Raw genomic sequence first — 24,237 nt, 5'->3', positions numbered from 1 at the left:
CCCGCCAGCTCGGACTGTCTCTCTTCAGCCGCCGTAACCACAGCCCAGCCCTCCGCCCCTCCTCCCGGGCCCCCTCCCCCTTAATAACTCCCTCCACGCACCCGGGCCCCAGCACCGCCTTCGCCGCCGCGCGCCCGGATGTGAGGTGGCCGCGGCAGTGCCGGGCGGAAAAGAGAAACATCTCGGCGCGCTCCTAGGGCGCCGGCCCTTGCGTGCGTCCGGCGGCGGGGAAGCGGAGGCGCCGAGGAGATGGCGGCGGCGGGGGCCGCAGAAGCCCTTACAGGTGCGCACAGGCGGTCGTCCTGGGCAGCCCTGAGGAGGACTCTGCGTTCCCACGCGCGCTTCGGGGCGGAGCAGAACCGGGCGGGCGGTGCTGGGAGGCCGAGGCCCCAGGCTGGCAGTTCTCCCTGGAAGGCGGTGGCTCCAGCGAAGTGGGCTGGGGTCTGCGGCCTGGTGCGACTTGTGAGCGCGTCGACTTCGACGTTCGCACAGTTCGCAACGGCGGGGAAGCCTGGGGCTTCGGCAGTGGCAGTCTGAGGAGAACCTGGGGGCTTTTGAGCTTCCCAGTTGTGGGCCCGAATCTCAAGTTTTTCATTAGTGGGTGTAATGTTGGGCAAAGCCCGAACAACTTTTGAGTTTTCGCTCTCCTTTCTAAAACGGCCCCTCTCTATAAATTTATGAGATTGTGCGTTGTTGCATTAACAAACTTGCCGCGCGACTGCTTTCGATTGAGCGAAGGGCGACTGACAGATTCATTGAAAGGGTTTTTTCCCCCATCATAACTCGAACCTTTCCATAGCTTGCACAGGAAGGGGAAGGGCGAGTGTCAAGCGCTTAGCACAGTGGCGAGACTGCAAATGCGAACACAGATGCAAACATAATTTCCCTACTCTGAGACAGAAGAGTAACTGCCGTGCTGGGGAGGAGCGATCAGTAAAGGTATGACGGTGATCACCTGTGAGCCTGATCTGCGGTAATATCACGAGCCCCAGTCTCTGTCCCTTGCGACCGCCTGGGGTTGATGTGAAATGATGTGTGGGCGTAGATTGGGATTGGGCATTGAGTGATCACTAAATTCCCTTCCTAGGAGTCTTGCCAACCGAGAAAATTATGAAAACGTTTTTCATCTGGAACACAGAATAAAGTGTATACTATCTTTGCAGGCAAGAGGCGGAGGGAAACGTTTGCAAATTAGGCCTGAGTTCACATCCCAGCTCTACCATACACTACAGGCTGGGGAGAATTAGGCCATTTATTTATCCTTAGCCTTGGTTTTGTAGTCTGTAAAATTGGAAAGATAACCCACCTACAGGGGCTGTTGTCAAGATTAAAAAGGTTAAGGTGGTTAAAAAGCCTTATGCTGGTTTTGTGTGTGTATGTGTGTTTTAAGCCTACTGAGAGACACATTGTAAGTAATGAAACATTGTTCGTCTTAATATTTTAGAAATCAAGCTGCTTTTGGAATCCAGGTTCTTCAGAAGACTGAGGAAACGGTCTAATCCCATTGCTATCAGGAGTAGTGAAGAAGGCCTATTCTTTCAAGCTCTTAAATCCTGGCTCTGCCACTTAGTGTGAAACCTAAGCCAGTCATTTCACCTTCCTGGACCTGTTTACTCCTCTGTCAAAAAGGGACAGCAGTACCTATTTTTCAGGCTTATAGTGGGAATTAGAGATAACATTAAAAAAATTGCTCTAGTCAAGTATGGCTGTATAATCAACCATCCCCAAACTCCATTGGCTTAGCTCAATAATTATTTTGTACCCAAACCTTCAATTTAGGCCAGTACTACTGGGGACAGCTAGAACTAAATGGTCTCTGCTCCATTTAATAGGTGGAAAGCTTGGGGCTAGGATCATTTAGTGGCTCGCTTACTCACATATTTGGTGTTTGATGGTGGCTGTCAGCTGGGACTACTGGAGCAGTTGGATGGAAGTTTACACATGGCTTCTCTCTGTGACCTGAGCTTTTCTTACAACATAGTGCCAGGATTCCGAGGGCAGCCGGTTGCTGAATTGTCTTTTCTAATCTAGCCTTAGAGCCACTCGCTGTTCTGCCACAACAAACTATCTGCTCCTTAGATAGAAGTCACCAAGGGGAGGGGACTTAGACTACTTTTATATGGGAGAAGTGTCAAAGAATTAGTGGGCATATTTTCAAATTACCACAAATACACACAAAATCTGCTCAAGGCAATGTAGCTACCATGATAGAGGCCTGGTGCTAATTTTCTGGGCCCTCTGGTCTAGTTGGGATGCAGTCTTCCACCAGGCTCTTCTTCAGTACCTTGTAGAACCTTGGTCTTAACTCCCTTATCTTTCAGAGACTCAATTTGTCCTTGTGAAAAGAGAAGCAAATTAGTACCTGGGAATAAAGGTAATAAATAAAGGAGGGCATCTATAAATGTCTTTCACCTGTGCCATGCAAAAGCTAGATGCTTGCAAGTCCTTGTTTCATTGTAGCTTTCGAGTATCATTCTCCTTGGTAAGAATGATAGTTTGTAATTCTACAATGCCCCCCTTTGCAGTTAATAATGAATTTTCAAATATCAGTATGAGAAGCCTCTTTGAGAGAATAAGAGAAATTACTCTTGTTCTTTAATACGTATTTGTAAGGTCTTAGTTTAGGTTCAATTGTTGGCTCATAGTTTGGCATAAGGGGACTCAAAAGTTCAGTCTGTTGGGGAAATTAGCAGTCGAAGAGCAGTAGAGAAGCACATGAAAATACTAAAAACCTGGTAATTTTGAGAGCAGCCTCATCTCAGTTGGGATTACACCTCAACTACCCAGCACCTCTCTAAGTGGGCTTTTTCTTGTTCATTTTTTCCTGCTCCAAGGGTAATCCCTGGTTCCAAGAAAATAAAATTTCAACAGTTTCACAGGTATGTGGCATCATGTACTCAGGTTAAAGACCATAAAGAAATTAAGGGACTTTTAGAAGACCACACAACAGGGGCACCTGCATGGCTCAGTTGGTTGAGCATCCAACATAGGCTCAGGTCATGACCTCACAGTTCGTGAGTTCGAGCTCTGTGACTGACTCTGTGTTGACAACTCAAAGCCTGGAGTCTGCTTCAGATTCTGTGCCTCCCTCTCTCTCTCCCCAACTCACATTCTGTCTCTCTCTCAAAAATAAACATTAAAAAAAAGAAAAAAGACCACACAACAAATTCTTTGCAGAGCCTCTACCCTTTCTGGAACTTTATATCTTTGATTTTATTTACGGGAAGTACTTAAAACAGAAACGGATGAAATCATGCAAGTGCTACCGCACTATTATTCTATACAGTTATGTTCTAATCTTTCCTGGCAGGAGTAATTATATGCATCATAATAACTCAAATGAAAATAACCCTTCCTAAGTTAGAGTTGTTGGTAGTAAAGGCACATGACAGGAATAAAGTATCCACAAATCATCTAGAAAGTATAAAGTACTCATAGGACTAATTTTAGTAAATGTTAGTGTTAATTAGGACTTTGAAACTCACTCAATTAGTCATCCCTAAAAGATTGGTTTCACGTGTCCAGCTAAAGTGGAACGTCTTTTAAACAACTTGTTTTTGGCAACAAAAATTAGCACACGTAAAAAGCAGAGCAGAAATGCAAATTACCTGCGTGATTCTAATCCAGGGATATTCAACAAGTTATTTTACCTCATGTTTGTAATATATAATCTTCCAAGCATTTAAGTACAAAATGCTAGCCTTTGCTCTCTCCACCAGAAATCTCATGTGCTTTCAAATGTTTTATAAAGCATAGGAGAAAAGCATACAAAGATGCCCCACCTACTTTCTCTCACCCCTATTTTTAAAAGATCGGAATAGACTCATTAAAAAAAATTTAACGACTGTTTACTAACAATTAGTGATTGCTAATTACAATTTTAAAGGAAGAGTTAAGAGAAGATACCAGCTGGGGATAAATTAAATTCGGGGGCTGCGGAAAGACATCTCTCCCTCCCTCACCCTTCCAGATTGACTACGTCCCTGGTCCACGCGTGCGCGCCCTAGTCCTTAGGAGCTGGCTCGCACTGCCTGGGAACGCACCGTGGAGAACCAAGAGCCAGAGAGGCTCACGCGGTAGCCTGAAGGTGGGGGGGTGGGGGGAGGAGAACCTTCGTCATCGTGGGCCACCAGACGGGAACCTCATACCTAGTGCTTGCCGCACGAGGCGTAGCTCCGAGATCCGCTTCGAAACAGCTCCTACCCTTGTCTAAAAGTAGCTGTAGGAAGCTGAGCTGTGAAAGAAGCGAATGGGCCAGGAGGCCGAAAACTCTCCTTGGGGTTGCCCAAACGATGCATTCCTCCCCACACCTTGGGACCAGCTCGGCATTGCAGGTGCCCCTCGGCTGCCAGAGGGAGGCGTGTCATCTACCGGACGGAAGCTGCGCGAACTACAGGGTCCCAGATGGGGCGTCTCACACACTTGCCGCGTCACCGTGGAGACGGGGGCGGGGCCGGCGCAAGACTCCAGAGCAGAGGCGCGGGAAGCGCCAGGGCAGGCGGTGGCCGCGGGGGGCTAGAGCAGCGCCAGCTACGTCTGCCCACTCCCGCCGGGGCTTCTGGAGGCGCGAGGCCTGAGGGCTCAGCTTGTCCAGGTATGAGGCTGGATCGAATCGTCCCCAGCTTGTGAGTGGCTCGGCCTCCTCGGTTGGGCGGCGAGAGCATGTCCCTCCGAGTTGGGCCCAGTAACCTACTCTCCTCTCTGAGCCTCCGCTTCCTTCCCTAGAAGTAAGTGCAAGCGGTGCTGCCTACCCATTGACTGTGATTCGGGTGTGGAAGAGGTGTGAAGAGAGCGCGTTGGACTCGCGGAATCCGCCTTTCTCGCCCAGCGCGGAGCTCGCGTCCTTCCCGTCCGGGGCTGCTTCCGGTCAGCGACTTGTTGCCCAGGCCCCGGGGCGCCGCATCCTCCCGCGATTCTGGTGCGCTGAAGGCGGGTGCGGGTGCGTGCGTCCCGGTAAGGCTCTTTAGCTTGCGCGGTTCCCTGCTGCGTGGCCGGGCCAGGGACTTCTGTGCACAGACCTCAGGGTCCCCATCTGATCCCCGAAGGGCCCAACAGAGCAAAAACAGTGAAGCCTCTCCAGCAGTGGGAGACCAATGCTTCGTTTTTATTTCATAAGAGGCTAGTCAGCTTTCCTGTCAACCTCTGTGTAGATGCAGTCAATGTTGAACGGATGGTGTTAGGGACCTGAGTACCAGCACTACAGCTTAGCTAGTTACCTCAATTAGATACTTCGTTGGGAAAATGAAATGGCTACCGCCCGTTCAGGTGGTTGTTAAAAAGCAGGTAATTAATGAAAAATGCTTAGTACTATCTATACTTGGCACAGAGTACCCGCTTCATTAGTGGTGTTTTGTTTTGTTTTGTTTTTGGTCTATTCGTTTTAGATTTAGTGGTACCCGCCTAACTAAGTGCGTTGAAGGTATGAGACTTCTAATGTCAGAGAAGCCTTCCTGGAAGAAGTAGTTGAAACTTATTCTGGGGCTTAAGATATAAATATAGGCCTTTCTTCGCTTTTCTTTCGTAGGATCACTCATTTCTCATTGTTAGCAGCCACAAAATACTGTAGAAACTTCTTTAAGAAGTTAACTTCGTTGGAAGGACATGCTCTCGCCGCTCAACTGAGGAGGCGGAGCCCTCAGGCCTCGCGCCTCCAGTAGACCCGCCGGCAGTGGGCAAATATACGTGATTTTTAAAAACTAATATTAAAAGTTTGTAATAGAAAATAGCCCTATTCCCCAGTTATAATTTCCATTCTGCTAGCTCTTTCTCTGGCTCTTCTAGAAGTTGGAAGTAAATATCCTTATGGGTGATATTTCCTGATTTTTTAGTTTTACACATAACGTATTGACTGCTTCTTGTGGAAGATAAGTGCTTAGCTCAGTTTTCCTTCCATCTTATCGCCATTGTGGTTATATGTTAATTTAATGTTAAATTAATGGTCGGGGCTCCGGGGTGGCTCAGTTGGTTAAGCATCTGACTCTTGGTTTTGGACTCAGGTCTGACTCATGGTTGGTGAGTTTGAGCCCAGCATCAGGCTCTGCACTGATGGTGAGGAGCCTGCTTGGGATTCTCTTTATCTCCCTCTCTCTCTGCCGCTCCCCCGCTCAGGTGTGCACGCACACGCTCTCTTTCTCTCTCTCTCAATAAATAAACTTAGCAAAAAAATTTTTTTAAATTAATGATCAATGTTCTATAACATTTCATAGCTAAATCAAGTAGGGTACTGCAACTCTTTCTTCTCCATCCCATTATTTTTTCTGAGAATTAATAATTATCTTCTTTTCTCATTTGCCTGGTATTCCATACACAGATCACTAATTTTTTTTTTTCTGAGTGATTCAGCATTTCTTTTATGCCTATCAGTAATTTTCTGCAAAATTACTCTAAAAACGGTCAATTTCCTCTCTTTCTTGGAGATCCTCCTCTTCTCTAATCTGAACTGGTTACTCTGCGCCTGCTGTACTCAGTTCTAATCTGGAGACTTCTTTTCACATCTATCCTGGGATTTTCTTCTTTTTGATATTGTATTGAATTCATTCTTGCCTGTATTCCCGTTTTTTTCCCCTTAATTTGCTTCCTTGGTTTTTGGGATACCTTTTCCTGTAATAACTGCTACTTCTACTTCCTCCTTTTCTTTTTCTTCCTTAAACAGCTTTATTGTGATGTAAGTCACATATGATACAATTCACTAATTGAAAGTGTTCAGTATTTTTTAATCTATTGTTATGCAACCATCTCACCATACTCAATTTTAGAACATTTTCACCATCCAAAAAAGAAACCCTTATTTGTTAGTAGTAATTCCCTTTTCCCTTCAATCCTCCCAGCCCTAGACAGCCAGGAATTTACTTTATGACTCATAGATTTATCTGTTCTGGACATTTCATATAAGTGGAATTGTATGATGTTATAGGTCTTTGTAATTGGCTTCTTTCACTTAGCATGTTTTAGCATGCAACCATATTTTAACATGTAACAGTACTGTGTTTCTTTTTATGGTTGCATAATATTTCATGGTATGGTTATACCATATTTTGTTTGCCCATCCATGAGTTGATGGACATTTGGGTTTTCACTTTTTTGGCTATTATTAATGTCGCCGTGAACATTCATGTACAAGTTTTTGTATAGACGTTTGTTTTGAGTTCTTTTGGCTATGTACATAGGAATGGAACTGCTGGATCAAATGGTAACTCTGTTTATCTTTTAGAGGAACTGCCAGTTTTCCAAAGTGGCTTGCACCTTTTTATATTATCACCATCAGTGTATGAGGGTTTCACTTTCTCTACATCCTCACCAACACTTATTATCTTTTTGTCTTTTTATTTTGAAGTTTAATCTCTACACCCAACATGGGACTTGAATTCAAGACCCTGAGATCACATTGCTCCCTCCAACTAAGCCAGCCAGGTGCCCTAATCTTTGTCTTTTCGATTACAGCCATCCTAATGGTTATCTTATTTGATTTGCATTTTCCTGATGGCTAATAATGTTGAACATCTGTAATGTGCTTATTGGCCATTTATGTATTTTCTTTGGAGAAATGTCTATTCATATCCCTTGTCCATTTTTAAATTGGGGTTTTTTATGGAGTTGTAGGAATTTTTAAAAATATAAACTAGATGTGTCTCTTAGCAGATTTGCAAATATTTTCTCCCAGTGAGTGGTGTTTTCACTTCCTTGATGTCCTTTGTGTCCTTTGAAACACAACTGTTTTTAATTTTGACAATGTCTAGTTTTCCTGTAACTTCTCAAGAACCGGGTAGCCTAAGCTTTTTCTCCGTGCACGTGGGAAAAAGTGTTTGATCTACTCTGACATTTAGCCTCTGTGCAGGACCTCTCATTTGAGGATTTATTTCAATTTTGAGAGACTTTCTTCTTATTTCTTTGATCATTTCTTCCTCTTTCACTCTCATCTCTCTCTGGAATACCTGCTAGTTGCATATCTGATCCCCTGGATTGAGCCTCTGATTTTCTAACTTTTTTTTCCTTTTGTCATTCCCCCCTCCCTTTCTCTGTCTGGGACATTTCTTCAATGTTATCAGCCACCTTCTAATGTTTTAGCTCTCCTGTTTCTTGTTCTTCTTTTGTTTTCTTTTAAATAACCCTTATTTTATTCAATGGATTATATTATTCTATAGTATGTACTCTTTATGTTTTTGAGGATATTAACTATAAGAGTTGTCTTTTTGTTGTTGTTGGTTTTTTCTTGTGTTCCCCATATTGTCTTTGTTTCATCCAGAATTTTAAGAAACATTTTGTTATGAAATGTTTCAAGCACTTATAATATGTACCCATCACAGAGAAACCCCCCCCCCATATACCTTTATCCACGTTTACTACTTTCCCTCCCATTTTAAAAAGTCTTTTCCTTCATGATGGTTGCAAGATGGGGTTTTTCCAGCCCTACCTCTTCCACATTTCTCAGTGAGCATTCTGTGTATGGATGAGCCCTCCCTTCTCCCACATGTATCTGTCTCTTCATTTGTTTATTTTCAGCCCTGACTCATGAATAGCCATTTTATTCTATGGGTTTTATTACTGTCCTTAACAATTTTAGTGCTCAAATTTATCCTAACTTATCTGTAATTTTTTTGGTATATTCTGTAAAAGATGAGGTGCTGTTTTAAAAAACAACCAACACTGCTATCACAGTAAAAACCTTAATGGTAATTCCTTAATAACTTATTAAAATATTTTTTAGTGTAGAAAAAGTTTAGGGGTGCCTGGTTGGCTCAGTCAGTTAAGCTTCTAACTTTGGTTCAGGCTATGATCTTATGGTTAGTGAGTTCGGGCCCTGCATCAGGCTCTCAGCTGTCAGCACAGAGCCTGCTTCAAATCCTCTGTTCCCCTCTGTCTCTGCCCCTCCCCTGCTCACGTGTTCTCTCTCTCTCTCAAAAAAAAAAAAAAAAAAAAAAAAGTTTACATGTCCCTGATTGTTCCATGTTTTTTTAAGTTTATTTTTCTTTTTTTTTTCTTTTTTAAAGTAGGCTTCTTGCCCAGTGTGGAGCCCAAAGTGGGGCTTGAACTCATAACCCTGAGTTCAAGACCTGAGCCGAATTAAGAGTTGGATGCTTAACCAGTGGACCCACTCAGGTGCCCCCAAAGTTCATTTATTTATTTTTAGTAATCTCTACACCCAGCGTTGGGCTTTGACTCACAACCCCAGGATCAAGGGTCACACACTCTTCCAACTGAGCCAGCCAGGCATCCCTGTTTCATGTTTTTTTGTCTGACAGTTGGTTTGTAGTTAGATTGTTAAAATCAGGGTCGAAAATCAAGATCCAAAGTCAAAGTCCATATGTTGCATTTGGTTGCTATGCATCTTAAGTGTCTTTTTTTTTTTTTTTTTAAATTTTTAAAGTAATCTCTACACCCAACGTGGGGCTTGAACTCACAATCCAAGATTGAGTCACATGTTCCCCTGACTGAGCCAGCGAGGCACCCCTTTAGTGTCTTTTAATGTATAAGTTTCCCTCTCTTTCCTTTGCTGTTCACTTATTGAAGGAACTGGTTGTTAGTCTTGTGGTCTCCTACATCATTGATTTTGCAGAGTGCAGAATCATTTTTATTTGTTCCCTCCATTTTTTATAAGTTGGTACTTCATTGTAGATGAGGCTTGTTGATATTTAGATTCAGGTTCTTGGCAGGAATACGTCATAGGTTTTGGCACTTCCTCAGATTCCTGTTTTTGGAATTGGAGGTCACATCTTATTGGAGGTCACGTCTACATGTCTTGTGATTCTTGATTGTCCATTCGTACTTAAGTGTCAGCAACTGAGAAATGATTTGGAAGCTCCTAGTGTCTGAGCAGGACTTGTAGGTTTGTGAGCTCTTCTCTAAGGGCAAGCCTACGTTTTCACTGAGGGAGGTAGGCACGGGTATAAGAATCTTCAGGGCTGTTCATTCTTAGCATCTTCTGCAAAAATTCTTCCCATCTCCCATCTCTCCTGAATCCTTCCCATCTTCCCATCTCCTCCCTGATTGGGAGGTACCAGTCTAGCTGCCAGAATTCTGGAAGCAGAGTGTGGAGAAGGAGTTGGATACCCTGCCTGGCAGGGGTTGGGAGGAGACCAGGGCCCCCAAATGCTCACCATATAGACTTTCATTCAGTCCTCTCATTTGTGGCCTATAGCTATGATTGTGGGAGCCATTCCTTATTCCTTCTAGTTCTCAGCTCTTCTGGGATTCTATGGGCCTGCTGTCTTTTGTATCCCACACTGTAGATATTCACTTCTCAAAATGTTAGGCCAGTTAATTTTCCTCCATTTTCTTGCAAAGATTTGTGGAAATCTTTTCTATGATCTCTTCTATCTCTTGGACCTTAGGGTTTATACCCTTTTATCCTTTACTATCATCTTAGGATGTCAATATGTGGGTTTAACTGGGAGTCCACACCTACTAATCTCATTTTTCTTGGATTATCTTTTGTATTTGGTTATTATGTGTATTCCAACTCAGGAGCAAGTTCATATTCATACATACCCTTACTGAGATCTGTCTGGGTCTTTCCAGTATTTATATATCTCATCTGTCAAGTTCCAGACATTGCTTTAGATATTGGAGATATAGTGATAAGAAGGTCAGATATGTTTCTGTTTTCCTGTTTTCATGGGATTTATATTCTAGTAGGGAAAGCAGATAGTCACAAGTAGTTGAAATGTTGGCACAGAGTATATAACAAAAGGGAATCTTTGACTGCAGATAACATTCCATGGAATCATTATAACAAGACATATACCCAAGGCAATGACCCATTTATTATAACAGTATTTAGCCAAAAATCCCTATTTGATTATCCTTTAATTTACAGAAATAGTCGCTAATGGTGACCTTTGTTACTTGGAATGTGATACTAGAAAGAGTAGGAGGACAAATGTTTGATGTCAGTAAGGACTATTTTTTGTACAGATTAACTCTCTTCTCTAGCTAATTCCTTTTCTGATTGTCATTGAAATATATGACCTTGATTATAAGGGTGATTTTATTCTTTTAGAATGAATGTCTTTTTACGAATGCCTCACAATTACTCGACATAGGACAAGTCCGCCCTATTAGCTTTCCTCCACCATGTACTTAAATCTTACTCCTTTGTCTTACTACTTGAATTAGTTTCCAAAGGCTGCTGTGACAAAATGGTATACACTGGGTGGCTTAAAAACAACAGAAATGTATTGTCTCATAGTTCTGGAAGCCAGAAATCTGAAATCAAGATGTCAACAGGGCCATCCTCTTTCTGAAGGTTCTGGAAGAGGGTCTGTTCCATGTGCTTTTCTTAGCCCTTGATGTTCCTTGCCAGCAGCCCTTGGTGTTCCTTGGCTTATGGACACATCATTCCAGTCTCTGCTTTCATCATCACATGCTGTTCTCCCTGTGTGTCTGTATTCACATGGCATTCTCCTTTTGTGTGTATCTGTCCCTGTTTCTCATCTTTGTTTATAAGGATGCCAATCATATTGGATTAAGGGCCCACCTTATTCCAGTGTGATCTCATCTGAATTACATCTGCAAAGATTCTATTTCCAAATCAGGTCAGATTCATAGGTACTAGGGGTTGGGACTCTAGCATATCTTTGGGGAGGACGCAATCCAACCCACAACATGGCTATTCTTTGCATCAAGAAATGAATAAGGGGTGCCTGGGTGGCTCAGTCTGTTGAGCGGCTGACTTAGACTCAGGTCATGATCTCATGGTTTGTGAGTTCAAGCCCCATGTCGGGCTCTGTGCTGACAGCTCAGAGCCTGGAGCCTGCTTCACATTCTGCCTCCGTCTTTTTCCCTCTGCCCCTCCTCTGCTCTCTCTCTCTCCTATAAATAAACATTAAAGAAAAAAAGAAATAAATAAAAACATGTTATTTAGTTTGTAATGAATATAACTAGTAGAAATTATCACCCACTGAAAATGGGGACTGTATATAGTAATTTACTATTGACCAAAAACTGCCTGGAGATTCTTTTTTTTTTTTAGTTTATTTAAATTTATTTTTTATTTTAACTTGTTTTATTTTTTATTATTTTTTAAAATTTACATCCAAATTAGTTAGCATATAGTGCAACAATGATTTCAGGAGTAGATTCCTTAGTGCCCCTCACCCATTTAGCCCATCCGCCATCCCACAACCCCCCCATAACCCTCAGTTTGTTTTCCATATTTATGAGTTTCTTATGTTTTGTCCCCCTCCCTGTTTTTATATTATTTTTGTTTCCCTTCCCTTATGTTCATCTGTTGTGTCTCTTAAAGTCCTCATATGAGTGAAGTCATATGATATTTGTCTTTCTCTGACTCACTAATTTCACTTAGCATAATAGCCTCCAGTTCCATCCACCTAGTTGCAAATGGCAAGATTTCATTCTTTTTGATTGCTGAGTGATACTCCATTGTATATATATACCACATCTTCTTTATCCATTCATCCATCGATGGACATTTGGGCTCTTTCCATACTTTGGCTATTGTTGATAGTGCTGCTATAAACATGGGGGTGCATGTGTCCCTTCGAAACAGCACCCCTGTATCCCTTGGATAAATACCTGATAGTGCAATTGCTGGGTCATAAGGTAGTTCTATTTTTAGTTTTTTGAGGAACCTCCATACTGTTTTCCACAGTGGCTGCACCAGCTTGCATTCCCAGTCTAGAGATTCTTAAAAAAATTTTTTTAATGTTTATTTATTTTTGAGAGAGAGAAACAGAGTGTGAATAGGGGAGGGGCAGCGAGAGAGGGAGACACAGAATCTGAAGCAGGCTCCAGGCTCTAAGCTGTCATTACAGAGCCTGACATAGGGCTCAAACTCATGAACCATGAGATCATGACCTGAGCCGAAGTCGGACACTTAACAAACTGAGCCACCTAGACGCCCTTCCGGCTTGGAGATTCTTACATGTAACAACCAAAAGAATTAGTCTAGGCAAAAAATAAGAAATCTTGTCTTCTGCTGGTGTTCTTATGAAGGGAAGTTGGAGGTCTTGTAACATCACCTGGACAGGAAGAATGAGCCAGTTATAGCCTTTTTTTTTTTTTTTTTAATGTTTGTTTATTTAGAGAGAGCAAGCATGAATTGGGGAGGGGCAGAGAGGGAGGGTGAGAGAATCCCAAGCAGGCTCTGCACTGACAGCATGAAGCTTGACCCTGGGCTTGATCTCAGGAGCCATGAGATTATGACCTGAGCCAAAATCAAGAGTTGGATGCTTAACTGGCTGAGCCATCCAGGGGTGCTGCCAGTTATAGCCTTTTGGTGTCATTTTCTCTCCTCCCAGTTTCCTTTCTTATAACTTTTCAAAAAAGCAAGTAAAAAAAATTCAGACTTGCTATATTCATCTGTTGTTGAGTTAAGGGAGGGCAGGAGATTAGAAGCTGGCATGTACCCGTTCAGAAATGTGGCTGCTAATAGGCTTCAGGTAATTTACTCTCCTTTTCCTTCTTTTTCTTAAAAGGGGAAGATCAAAGACTTTTTTGATTCATGAAGAATCTGCTCACTAAGAAGCATATATCAAGCCGCTGGTCAAATTTCCATCCAAAAGGAATTAAGCAGAGAATGCAGAGGAAGGTGGACTCTAGGTGAGTAATAGGACTTGACAAAAAAACAAAAAAACTGAAATTATGGCCTGTATAAAAACATGTAAACATTTTGTCTATAAAAATAATAAATAATAAATAAGTAGTTTTTTTTCCTAAATCATGAATGGTGAGAAAGGAACTTCAGGTAAGGATTTTTTTGTTGTTTTAGGTTTCTCATCTAGAATGTAGAGTATAATGCACATTTCATACTTTATGTTACAGTTCAAAACCATTTTGAGTGTGTGAAAATATCCGTCATTAAAATTTTTATTTTGAGCAAGAATGATGATTTTCCCGTGGAAGTTATCCCTCCCCTCCACACACACAAGTGCTTTATTGAATTCAATTGTAGACTGACATGTATATAAAATGCTGTGGAAGGAGTGAGAGCCTCAGGCTATTGGCAGCTGCTAATAGCTTCTGTAATGTTTTATGATCTCTGAAATTGCTTCGAAAATTGTCAGTGAGCCAGTGGCGAAAGTAATAATGTATTGTAATGGTCAGAAGGAGGCCCAAGCCCAGGACCCAGATGTTCAGGCACTTGGTGGTGGAGGTGTAGACCTGGGCCCCAGCATCACCCGCCATCTTTCGGTACTTAGACTTCATGAAGTAGGTGAATGCCATGAAGGCCAGGCAGCACAAGTTCATGAAGATTGTGTTGAACAGGGAGCAGACAATGTGGACGGGCACCTATGTCTTGATGTGAATCACAGTAGTTGCCACAGGACCTGAGCTCTGGGGCACCCTGAGTACAGCCACCTTATGCTTCATCTTGAACATCTCATATGTTGTGGGGACACTGGTGTGGGTGCCAGGGAAGAAGGGCTGGGAATTGCTGTTTGTGGTGCAAGACAGAGCATCTGTGGTCCGGATGCTGGATGGTGCTCTGGGCCCTCCCTTTCCCCAGGAGTTCTGATTTCTCTTAACATTCCTTTTTTGGTGTTTGGGGAATCCTGAGGTTAGAAGTTCTAACATCAAGGCTCACTGGCTGTTGTATCTTTCTCCTACTTCTTACCATGGTTGCTTATAGCCTATACTAAGGTTCTTTTGATTCCAAATAGCAGAATCAGCTCTGGCTAACCTTGACGAAAGGAAGGAATTTACGAGAAAGACTGTGGTTTACTAACCAAGCTGAGCCACCCAGGGTCTCCTCCTTTATAATTCTTTTAATTTATGAGAAGTCAGTGGTAATGCCCTCTCTTTTATTCCTACTTTTAGTGATCTATATCTTCTCTCTCTCTCTCTTTTTCCCTAGCTTGTCAATTTTGTTGAAGGGTTGTTACGGTTATACTCTTTTTTCCTTAAGCTAATTTGAACTGGGTTTTTACTGCTTGTAGCCTATGATGCTAACTAACCTGTAGAAATTTTTTATAGAATCTATTAGGCCTTGGGGGCAAGGTCGAAGCCAGGGTATAATGGGAGGAACCTATTCAGCAGTGGTTTGGACCCTTCCTCTGAGTGGTCCTTATTGGTACTTCAGCCTCCAAAGCCTGTTCAGTCTGTATCTCAGCTCAAAATTCAGTCCTGGGAGAATGAATCTGGTTGGTCCGGTGTGACTCAGGTTTCTTCTTCTGTCCTAATCCACTGGGACTTGGAGGAGGGTCACAAGAGTTCCAGCATAGCTGCTGAGGTCTGCCCTTCCTGATCCCACAGAAAAGGGATCCAGCACCCTGACTGTGTTTACTGTATAATCTGTAGAGTACTCTGCAGGCCTGCCTTATTTCATCCTCTGAAGCAAGTTAACCATGGCTTAAAATGAAGTTCTGTGACCTCTAACTCTTGTTTAGTTTCGCTAATTACTGTACTGCTTTAGATGTGGGACCTTGAGAAGGGAATATGTTTGCTTAAAAAAAAAATTAAACTGTTAGATATAACACAGGTGCAGAAAGGTGCATAAAATGTACTGTTAATTATATAATTTTGAAATAAACATGTAATCACCATCCCCTACCCCAGGTAAAGAAATAGCATATTGTCAATACCTCAGAAGTCACTTTTACGTATCCTTTCCTTTTTTTTTTAAAAAGAACATAAGTAGTGATTTTTTTTTTTTAACATATCCTTTCCTAATCACACCCACTCCTTCTTTCCTAGAGTAAACTGCTGTCCTACCTTAATAGTAATCATTTTCTCAAATTTGTTTACATTTTTACCAGTTAAGTTGCATTACCAAACAATATAGTTTAGTTTGGCCTCTGCCTTTATATAAATGAAATTGTATGTATTCTTTTGTGTCTCGAATTTTTTCTCTCAGGATATTTTTATAATGTTGATTTATTTATTTTGAGAGAGAGAGAGTAAACATGAGCAGGGGAGGGGCAGAGAGAGAATCCCAAGCAGGCTCTGCCCTGACAGTGCGGAGCCCAGTGTTGGGCTTGAACTCACAAACCATGAAACCATGACCTGAGCTGAAACTGAGTCACACCCTTAATCGACTGAGCCACCCACCCAGGTACCTCTCTCAAGGTTTCAAGATTCCTTCGTGTTATTGTCTATAGTTGTAGCTTGCTCATTTTTCTTGTTCTATAATACCACATTATAAGAATATTCCACAATTTATCCATTCTGTTGATGGGCATTTGGGCTGTTTCCAGTTTTTGAACGTGATGAACACTCTCATATGCATAGTTTAGCACACAGTGGTTCTCAAGTTTGAGCCTGCATCAGAATGCCATGGTGGGCTTGGTAAACAGGATTGCCAGATTCTACCATCAGTTTCTGATTCAGTAGGTCTGGAGTCATGCTCAATTTGTATTTCAAGTAAGTTCTCGGTTGATGCTGTTGGTCCAGGGGTCACACTCTGATAACCATTATTTTAGGTATATAATTGGGAACAGGTTGCTGGTCAAAAGATAAGAGAATCTTCCATTTTTCGAGGTAATGGCTTTGTAAATTGGTTGTACTCGTTTGTGCTCTCACTGACCATGTTTGGATTTGTTACCCCACATCTCACCAACACTGTGCTTTGTGGTGGGGGTGTAGCCATAGCTCACTGTGCTTTATATTTATATTTCCTAATTTCTGTTGCTGTTTAGGACCTATTTTGAGGCATCTGTATCTTCTCCCTCTTTGTGGATCACTTTTTTCACTCTGGTATCTTTTGATGAATTACAGTGTTTTAAACTTTAACTTAGTAAAAATGATCAGTCTTTTTTATATATCTTTTCTGTCATGTTTTAAGGGATCTTTTCATTTCCTGAGGTCATGAAGATACTCTGTATTGCCTTCACTGCTTTATTATTTTGCCATTCATACTTCTTTCTCTAGACCATTTGAAAGTGATTTTTGTGTGTCATGTGAGTTTCCTTTTTTTTTTTTTTTTTTTTTTTTTTTCCATGTGGATATCCAGTTGTGCCAGCACAGTTTACTGGAAGGACTTCTGTGTATCCTCAACTTTATCATTCATCAAGGGTCCATTTAAGCTAAGGTCTGTTTCTGGGCTTCTACTTTGTGCCTGTGGTTGATTTGTCCCTGCTACAAAATCACTGTGTCCTGATTATATAGCTTGACAGTAAAGCCTGAGATTTAAATTTAAGTAAGGTCTCACCTAGTAATTTTTTTAATTTTTTTTTTTTTTTCCTGAGAGAGAGCATGCCTGAGCAAAGGAGGGGCAGAGGAAGAGAGAGAATCCTAAGCTCTCCACACTGGGTGTGGAGCCTGATGTGGGGGTCAGTCTCATTGATTGTGAGACCATGAGACCAGGACCAGAGCCTTTTTTTTTTTTTTTAAGTTTATTTATTTATTTTTGAGAGAGAGCAAGCAGGGGAGGGGTAGAGAGAGAAGGAGAGAGAGAATCCAAAGCAGGCTCCACACTGTCAGCACAGAGCCTGACATGGGGCTCGGATTTACAAACCATGAGATCATGACCTGAGTTGGATGCTTAACCAACAGCTACCAAGCACCCTGAGCCTTTTTTTATTTTTCAGTTTTTTTTAATGTTTGTTCGTTTGTTTATTTTTAAGTTTTAACTTTATTTATTTTTAATTTACATCCAAATTAGTTAGCATATAGTGCAACAATGATTTCAGGAGTAGATTCCTTAGTGCCCCTTACCCATTTAGCCCATCCGCCCTCCCACACCTCCTCCTGTAACCCTCTGTTTGTTCTCCATATTTATGAGTCTCTTATGTTTTGTCCCCCTCCCTGTTTTTATATTATTTTTGTTTCCCTTCCCTTATGTTCATTTGTTGTGTCTCTTAAAGTTCTCATATGAGTGAAGTCATATGATATTTGTCTTTCTCTAATTTCCCTTAGTATAATACCCTCCAGTTCCATCCACATAGTTGCAGATGGCAAGATTTCATTCTTTTTGATTGCTGAGTAATACTCCATTGTATATATATACCACATCTTCTTTATCCATTCATCCATCAGTGGACATTTGGGCTCTTTCCATACTTTGGCTATTGTCTGTAGTGCTGCTATAAACATGGGGGTGCATGTGTCCCTTCGAAACAGCACCCCTGTATCCCTTGGATAAATACCTAGTAGTGCAATTTCTGGGTCATAAGGTAGTTCTATTTTTAGTTTTTTGAGGAACCTCCATACTGTTTTCCACAGTGGCTGTACCAGCTTGCATTGCCACCAACAATGCAAAAGAGATCCTCTTTCTCCGCATCTTCACCAACATCTGTTGTTGCCTGAGTTGTTAATGTTAGCCATTCTGACAGGTGTAAGGTCGTATCTCATTGTGGTTTTGATTTGTATTTTCCTGATGATGAGTGAAGTTGAGCATGTTTTCATGTGTCAGTTGGCCATCTGGATGTCTTCTATGGAGAAATGTCTGTTCATGCCTTTTGCCCATTTCTTCACTGGATTATTTATTTTTTGGATGTTGAGTTTGATAAGTTCTTTATAGATTGGATATTAACCCTTTATCTGATATGTCATTTGCAAATATCTTCTCCCATTCTGACGGTTGCCTTTTATTTTTGCCGATTGTTTCCTTCGCTAGGCAGAAGCTTTTTATTTTGATGAGGTCCCAGTAGTTCATTTTTGCTTTTGTTTCCCTTGCCTCTGGAGACATGTTGAGTAAGAAGTTGCTGCGGTGAAGATCAAAGAGGTTTTTGCCTACTTTCCCCTCAAGGATTTTGATGGCTTCCTGTCTTACATTTAGATCTTTCATCCATTTTGAGTTTATTTTTGTGATGGTGTAAGAAAGTGGTCCAGGTTCATTCTTCTGCATGTCGTTGTCCAGTTTTCCCAGCACCACTTGCTGAAGAGACTGTCTTTATTCCATTGGATATTTTTTCATGCTTTGTCAAAGATTAGTTGGCTACACGTTTGTGGGTCCATTTCTGGGTTCTCTCTTCTGTTCCATTGATCTGAGTGTCTGTTCTTGTGCCAGTACCATAGTGTCTTGATGATTACAGCTTTGTAGTATAGTTTGAAGTCTGGGATTGTGGTTACCTCCTGCTTTGGTTTTCTTTTTCAAGATTGCTTTGGCTATTTGGGGTCTTTTCTGGTTCCATACAAATTTTAGGATTATTTGTTATAGCTCTGTGAAGAATGCTGGTGTTATTTTGATAGGGATTGCATTGAATATGTAGATTGCTTTGGGTAGTGTTGACATTTTAACAATATTTGTTCTTCCAATCCGTGAGGATGGAATCTTTTTCCATTTTTTTGTGTCTTCTTCGATTTCTTTCATAAGCTTTCTATAGTTTTCAGCATATAGATTTTTCACCTCTTTGGTTAGATTTATTCCTAAGTATTTTATAGTTTTTGGTGCAATTGTAAATGGGATCGATTCCTTGATTTCTCCTTCTGTTGCTTCATCGTTGGTATATAGGAATGCAACCGATTTCTGTGCATTGATTTTATATCCTGTCACTTTGCTGAATTCATGAATTAGTTCTGGCAGTCTTTTGGTGGAATTTTTAGGGTTTTCCGTACAGAGTATCATGTCATCTGCAAAGGGTGAAAGTTTGACCTCCTCCTAGCCAATTTGGATGCCTTTTATTTCTTTGTGTTGTCCGATTGCACAGGCTAAGACTTCCAATGCTATGTTGAATAACAGTGGCGAGAGTGGACATCCCTGTCTTTTTCCTGACCTTAGGGGGAAAGCTCTCAGTTTTTCTCCATTGAGAATGATATTAGCATTGGGTCATTCATATATGGCTTTTATGATCTCGAGGTATGATCCTTTTATCCCTACTTTCTTGAGGGTTTTTATCAAGAAAGGATGCCGTATTTTGTCAAATGCTTTCTCTGCATCTGTTTAGAGGATCATATGGCTCTTGTTCTTTCTTTTATTGATATGATGAATCACATTGTTTTGTGGATATTGAACCAACCCTGCATCCCAGGTATAAATCCCATTTGGTTGTGGTGAATAATTTTTTTAATGTGATGTTGGAGCCAGTTGGCTAATATCTTGTTGAGGGTTTTTGCCTCCATGTTCGTCAGGGAAATTGGTCTATAGTTCCCCTTTTTAGTGGGGTCTCTGTCTGGTTTTGGAATCAAGGTAATGCTGGCTTCATAGAATGAGTTTGGAAGTTTTTTCCTTCCATTTCTATTTTTTGGAACAGCTTCAAGAGAATAGGTGTTAATTCTTCCTTAAATGTTTGGTAGAATTCCCCTGGAAAGTCATCTGGCCCTGGTCTCTTGTTTTTTGGGAGATTTTTGATTACTAATTCGATTTCCTTACTGATTATGGGTCTGTTCAAATTTTCTATTTCTCCCTGTTTTAGTTTTGGTGTTGTGTATGTTTCTAGGAAGTTGTCCATTTCTTCCAGATTGCCCATTTTATTGGCATATAATTGCTTATAATATTCTCTTATTATTGTTTTTATTTCTGCTGTGTTCGTTGTGATCTCTCCTCTTTCATTCTTGATTTTATTTATTTGGGTCCTTTCCTTTTTCTTTTTGATCAGACTGGCTAGTGGTTTATCAATTTTGTTAATTCTCTTAAAGGACCAGTTTCTGGTTTCATTGATCTGTTCTATTGTTTTGTTTGTTTGTTTGTTTGTTTTTATTTTTTTGGTTTCGATAGCATTGATTTTTGCTCTTATCTTTATTATATCCTGTCTTCTGCTGGTTTGTGGTATGTTTGTTTATTTTTGAGAGAGGGTGCATGCATGAGTGGGGGAGGGGAAGAGAGAGAGAGGGAGACAGAGGATCTGAAGTGGACTCTGCGCTGACAGCAGAGAGCCCCATGTGGGGCTTGAACTCACAAACCATGAGGTCATGACCTGAGCCGAAGTCAGATGTTTAACCGACTGAGTCACCCAGGTGCCCTCCTAACCTAGTATTTTTAAAAGACTGTCTGTAAGCTATTCTTGATCTTTGCAATTATATATAAGCTTCAGAATCAACTTTCAAGTCTTTTCCGCTTCACACAAAACAAAAACTGTTGGGGTTTTAATTGGGATTACTTTGAAGATATAGATCAGATTGGGAAAAATAATTGTATTTTGGTGAGTCCTAAAATTTTCCCTGTAAGAATGTTTACAACCTTATCCCCCCCTCCACCTCCAGTAATCACTACACCCAACATGGGGCTTAAAATCATAACCCCAAGATCAAGAGTCATGTGCTCTACCGACTGAACCAGCCAGGTGCCCCAAATGTTTACAACTTTCGTTAGATTTACTCCTGTGCTTGGTGTTTATGGTTTGAAAACAGTATATAATAGTTTTATTTTTGTTAGTTTATAGAAATACACAGATTCTGAATTTCTGAATTCACATAATCTCCAAAATTTCTTTTCCCCTTAATCTCTTGGTGTTTTCTCAGCACTCTCAGAGTTATTCTGAGACATGTGTAGAGCCTTATAAAATTTGACTTGCTCAACAGGCACATTCTCTACTGAGATGGTACAAGGAATGCTTTTCCCTTTCTTTTCCTTTGTTTTTATTGAGGTATAATTGATGTACAACATTATGTTAGTTTCAGGTATACAGCATAATGATTTCTGTGTTTGTATATATTGCAAAATGCTCACTACAGTGTCTAGTTAACATCTTTCACCATACGTAATTACAGAATTTTTTTGTGATGAGAACTTTTAAGATTTACTCTCTTAGCAACTTTCAAATATGCAATCTAGTGTTATTAACCATAGTCACCATGCTGTACATTATATCCCCATGACTTATTTATTTTATAACTAGCAGTTTGTAGCTTTTGACTCCCGGCACCTGTTTTGACCACCCACCCCACTTCTGGCAACCACCAATCTGTTCTGTGTATCTGTGAGCTTGTTATTTTGTTTTTTGTTTTAAGATTCCACGTATAAGCAAAATCATATGGCATTTGTCTTTCTCTGTGTGACTTGTTTCACTTAGCACAATGCCCTCAAGGCCACTGATATTGCAAACGGCAGGATTCCATTCTTTTTTATGACTGAAGAATATTCTATTATATATATTATTACCACAATTTCTTTGGTCATTTACCTGCCAGTGGACACAAGTTATTTCCGTCTTATTCCTTTATATTATAAAGGAATAAGACGGAAATAACTTGTGTTATATATATGCTATATATATATATATATATATATACACATATGTATATGCTATAGTGAACATGGGGTTGTGTATATCTTTTAATTTTTTTTTTTAACGTTTATTTATTTTTGAGACAGAGAGAGACAGAGCATGAACGGGGGAGGGTCAGAGAGAGAGGGAGACACAGGATCTGAAACAGGCTCCAGGTCTGAGCGGTCGGCACAGAGCCTGATGCGGGGCTCGAACTCACGGACTGCGAGATCATGACCTGAGCCAAAGTCAGGCGCTTAACCAACTGAGCCACCCAGGCGCCCCGTGTGTATATCTTTTAGAGTTACTTCAGATAAATCCTCAGAAGTGGAATTGCTAGATCATATGGTAGGTCTATTTTTAATTTTTCTTTTACCTTATAATCAATTTATTAAAAAGGTTGATTTAAGCATCTGTAATGGTGACGTCAACCTCAATTCCTGGCTCAATACTGATGGAAGTAATCTGCTTAAAAATCTCAGAAGGATTGTGCAAATCAGTGAGTCGCTTATGGATCCTCATATGAAAACGATCTCAAGTCTTAGAACCGTCACCACAAGGAGTTTCTCTTGTAATGATTCTGAGAGTCTTGGTAGGCATCCAAACTGGTCCTTTCACTTTTCTTTTGTGCCTCTGATCAAGTCAGCACATACCTTCTCCAAAGATTTTACATTGTGGCTGGTTATAGTAATTCTGATTTGGAGAATTGCCACCTCTTGTTCCATGGGTGTCTTCCTGGTGTCTTTAGAAGCCATGGCTGCATCCTGGCTTCCTGAACGACTTGTTCCTCAATAAGACAAACAGCGATGAGTCAGGAGCAGTCTATCTTAAATTTTTTGAGGAACTTCCATATTGTATTCCACAGTGGCTCCTGGAGTTTGCATTTCCACCAATAGTGTACAAGGGTGTTGTTTTCTCCACATCCTCACCAACGGTTATTATTTCTTATATTTTTGATACAGCTGTTCTCACAAGTGTGAGGTGGTATCTCATTGTGGGTTTTTAAAAAGTTTATTTATTTAGAGAGAGAGAGAGAAAGTGTGCACGAGTACAAGGGAAGGGCAAAAGAGAGGGAGAGTCCTAAGAAGGCTCTGCACTGAGAGCAGGCTCTGCACTCAGCGCAGAGCCCAATGTGGGTCTCAGTTTCACAACTATGAGATCATGAGCTGAGATGAAACTAAGAGTCAATCACTTAACATACTGAGCCACCCAGGCACCACTCATTGTGGTTTTGATGTGCATTACCCTGATGATTAGGTATGTTGAGCATCTTTTCATGTACCTGTCCACCATTGTATGTCTTCTTTGGACACATGTCTATTGAGATTCTCTGTCTGTTGCAAACTATGAGTCTGGAGTTCTCTCTTGTCCAGCAAGAGAGTGGATGCAGAATTGAATAAGAGAAAGGCTAGTGTCTGGGAGGAGACAAGAGCCCCGAATGGGATTTTGTCTCTGTATTTATTGAGCTCTCATGATCTTACACATGTGGTGACGTGAAGAAAATAGTCAGGTAGTAATCATTAACTTGTGTGTGTAAAAAGCAAGGGCCTGGGTGGCAAGTGGCATTTGTGATCAGAGCCCAATAGTATATTGGTGCCAGATGGAAAGTAGTTTACTATAACGAGTTACTTGTGATCCCATTATAATATCTTGCTAACTAACCTTGGGCACTTTCCCCCTGTGGTGGCGACTTTCAGCCTTAAGCTTTTTTAACTCATTTATGTAAGTATAAGGAATTCTTGAACCTGTTTCCCCACATCTGCCCATTTGTAAATTGGATTGTTTTGTTTTTTTATTTTTATTTTTTGCTGTTGAGTTGTAGGAGTTCTTTATATACTTTGGGTATTAACCCCTTATCAGACATATGATTTGCAAATATTTTTTTTCATTCAGTAGATTGTTTTTGCATTTTGATTATTTCAGTTGCTGTGCAGAAGGTTTTTAGTTTGATTTAGTCCCATGTGTTGATTTGTGCTTTTGTTGCTTTTGCTTTTGGTGTCAAATCCAAAAAAATCAGTACTGAGACCAGTGTCAAGGAGCTTACCATTTATGTTTTCTTCCAGGAGTTTTATAGTTCCATGTCTTGTGTTCACGTCTTTAATTCATTTTGAGTAAATTTTTGTGTATGGTGTAAGATAGTGGTCCAGCTTTATTCTTTTGCATGTAGCTGTCCAGTTTTCCCAACATCATTTATTAA

General features: G+C 41.0%; 1 protein-coding gene and 1 pseudogene across 1 annotated transcript in view; one reads left to right on the top strand and one right to left on the bottom strand.

Moving 5' to 3' along the window:
* Window positions 1-4,180: 4,180 nt before the first annotated feature.
* The window catches only part of SFI1 (SFI1 centrin binding protein), a 105,337-nt gene continuing 85,280 nt past the window's right edge, over window positions 4,181-24,237 (top strand). Inside the window, 3 exon segments of the mRNA XM_019426763.2 lie at window positions 4,181-4,594; window positions 4,726-4,953; window positions 13,434-13,557. Coding sequence (XP_019282308.2) covers window positions 13,460-13,557 — 98 coding nt within the window. The 5' untranslated portion in view covers window positions 4,181-4,594; window positions 4,726-4,953; window positions 13,434-13,459.
* On the bottom strand, window positions 22,429-22,795 carry LOC109253624 (40S ribosomal protein S20-like; annotated as a pseudogene).

Source organism: Panthera pardus, unplaced genomic scaffold (genome assembly GCF_024362965.1).
Source record: "Panthera pardus isolate Hobbes unplaced genomic scaffold, ASM2436296v1 HiC_scaffold_15, whole genome shotgun sequence".
Lineage (NCBI taxonomy): Eukaryota > Metazoa > Chordata > Mammalia > Carnivora > Felidae > Panthera > Panthera pardus.
This window is presented reverse-complemented; position numbering and strand designations above follow the sequence as displayed.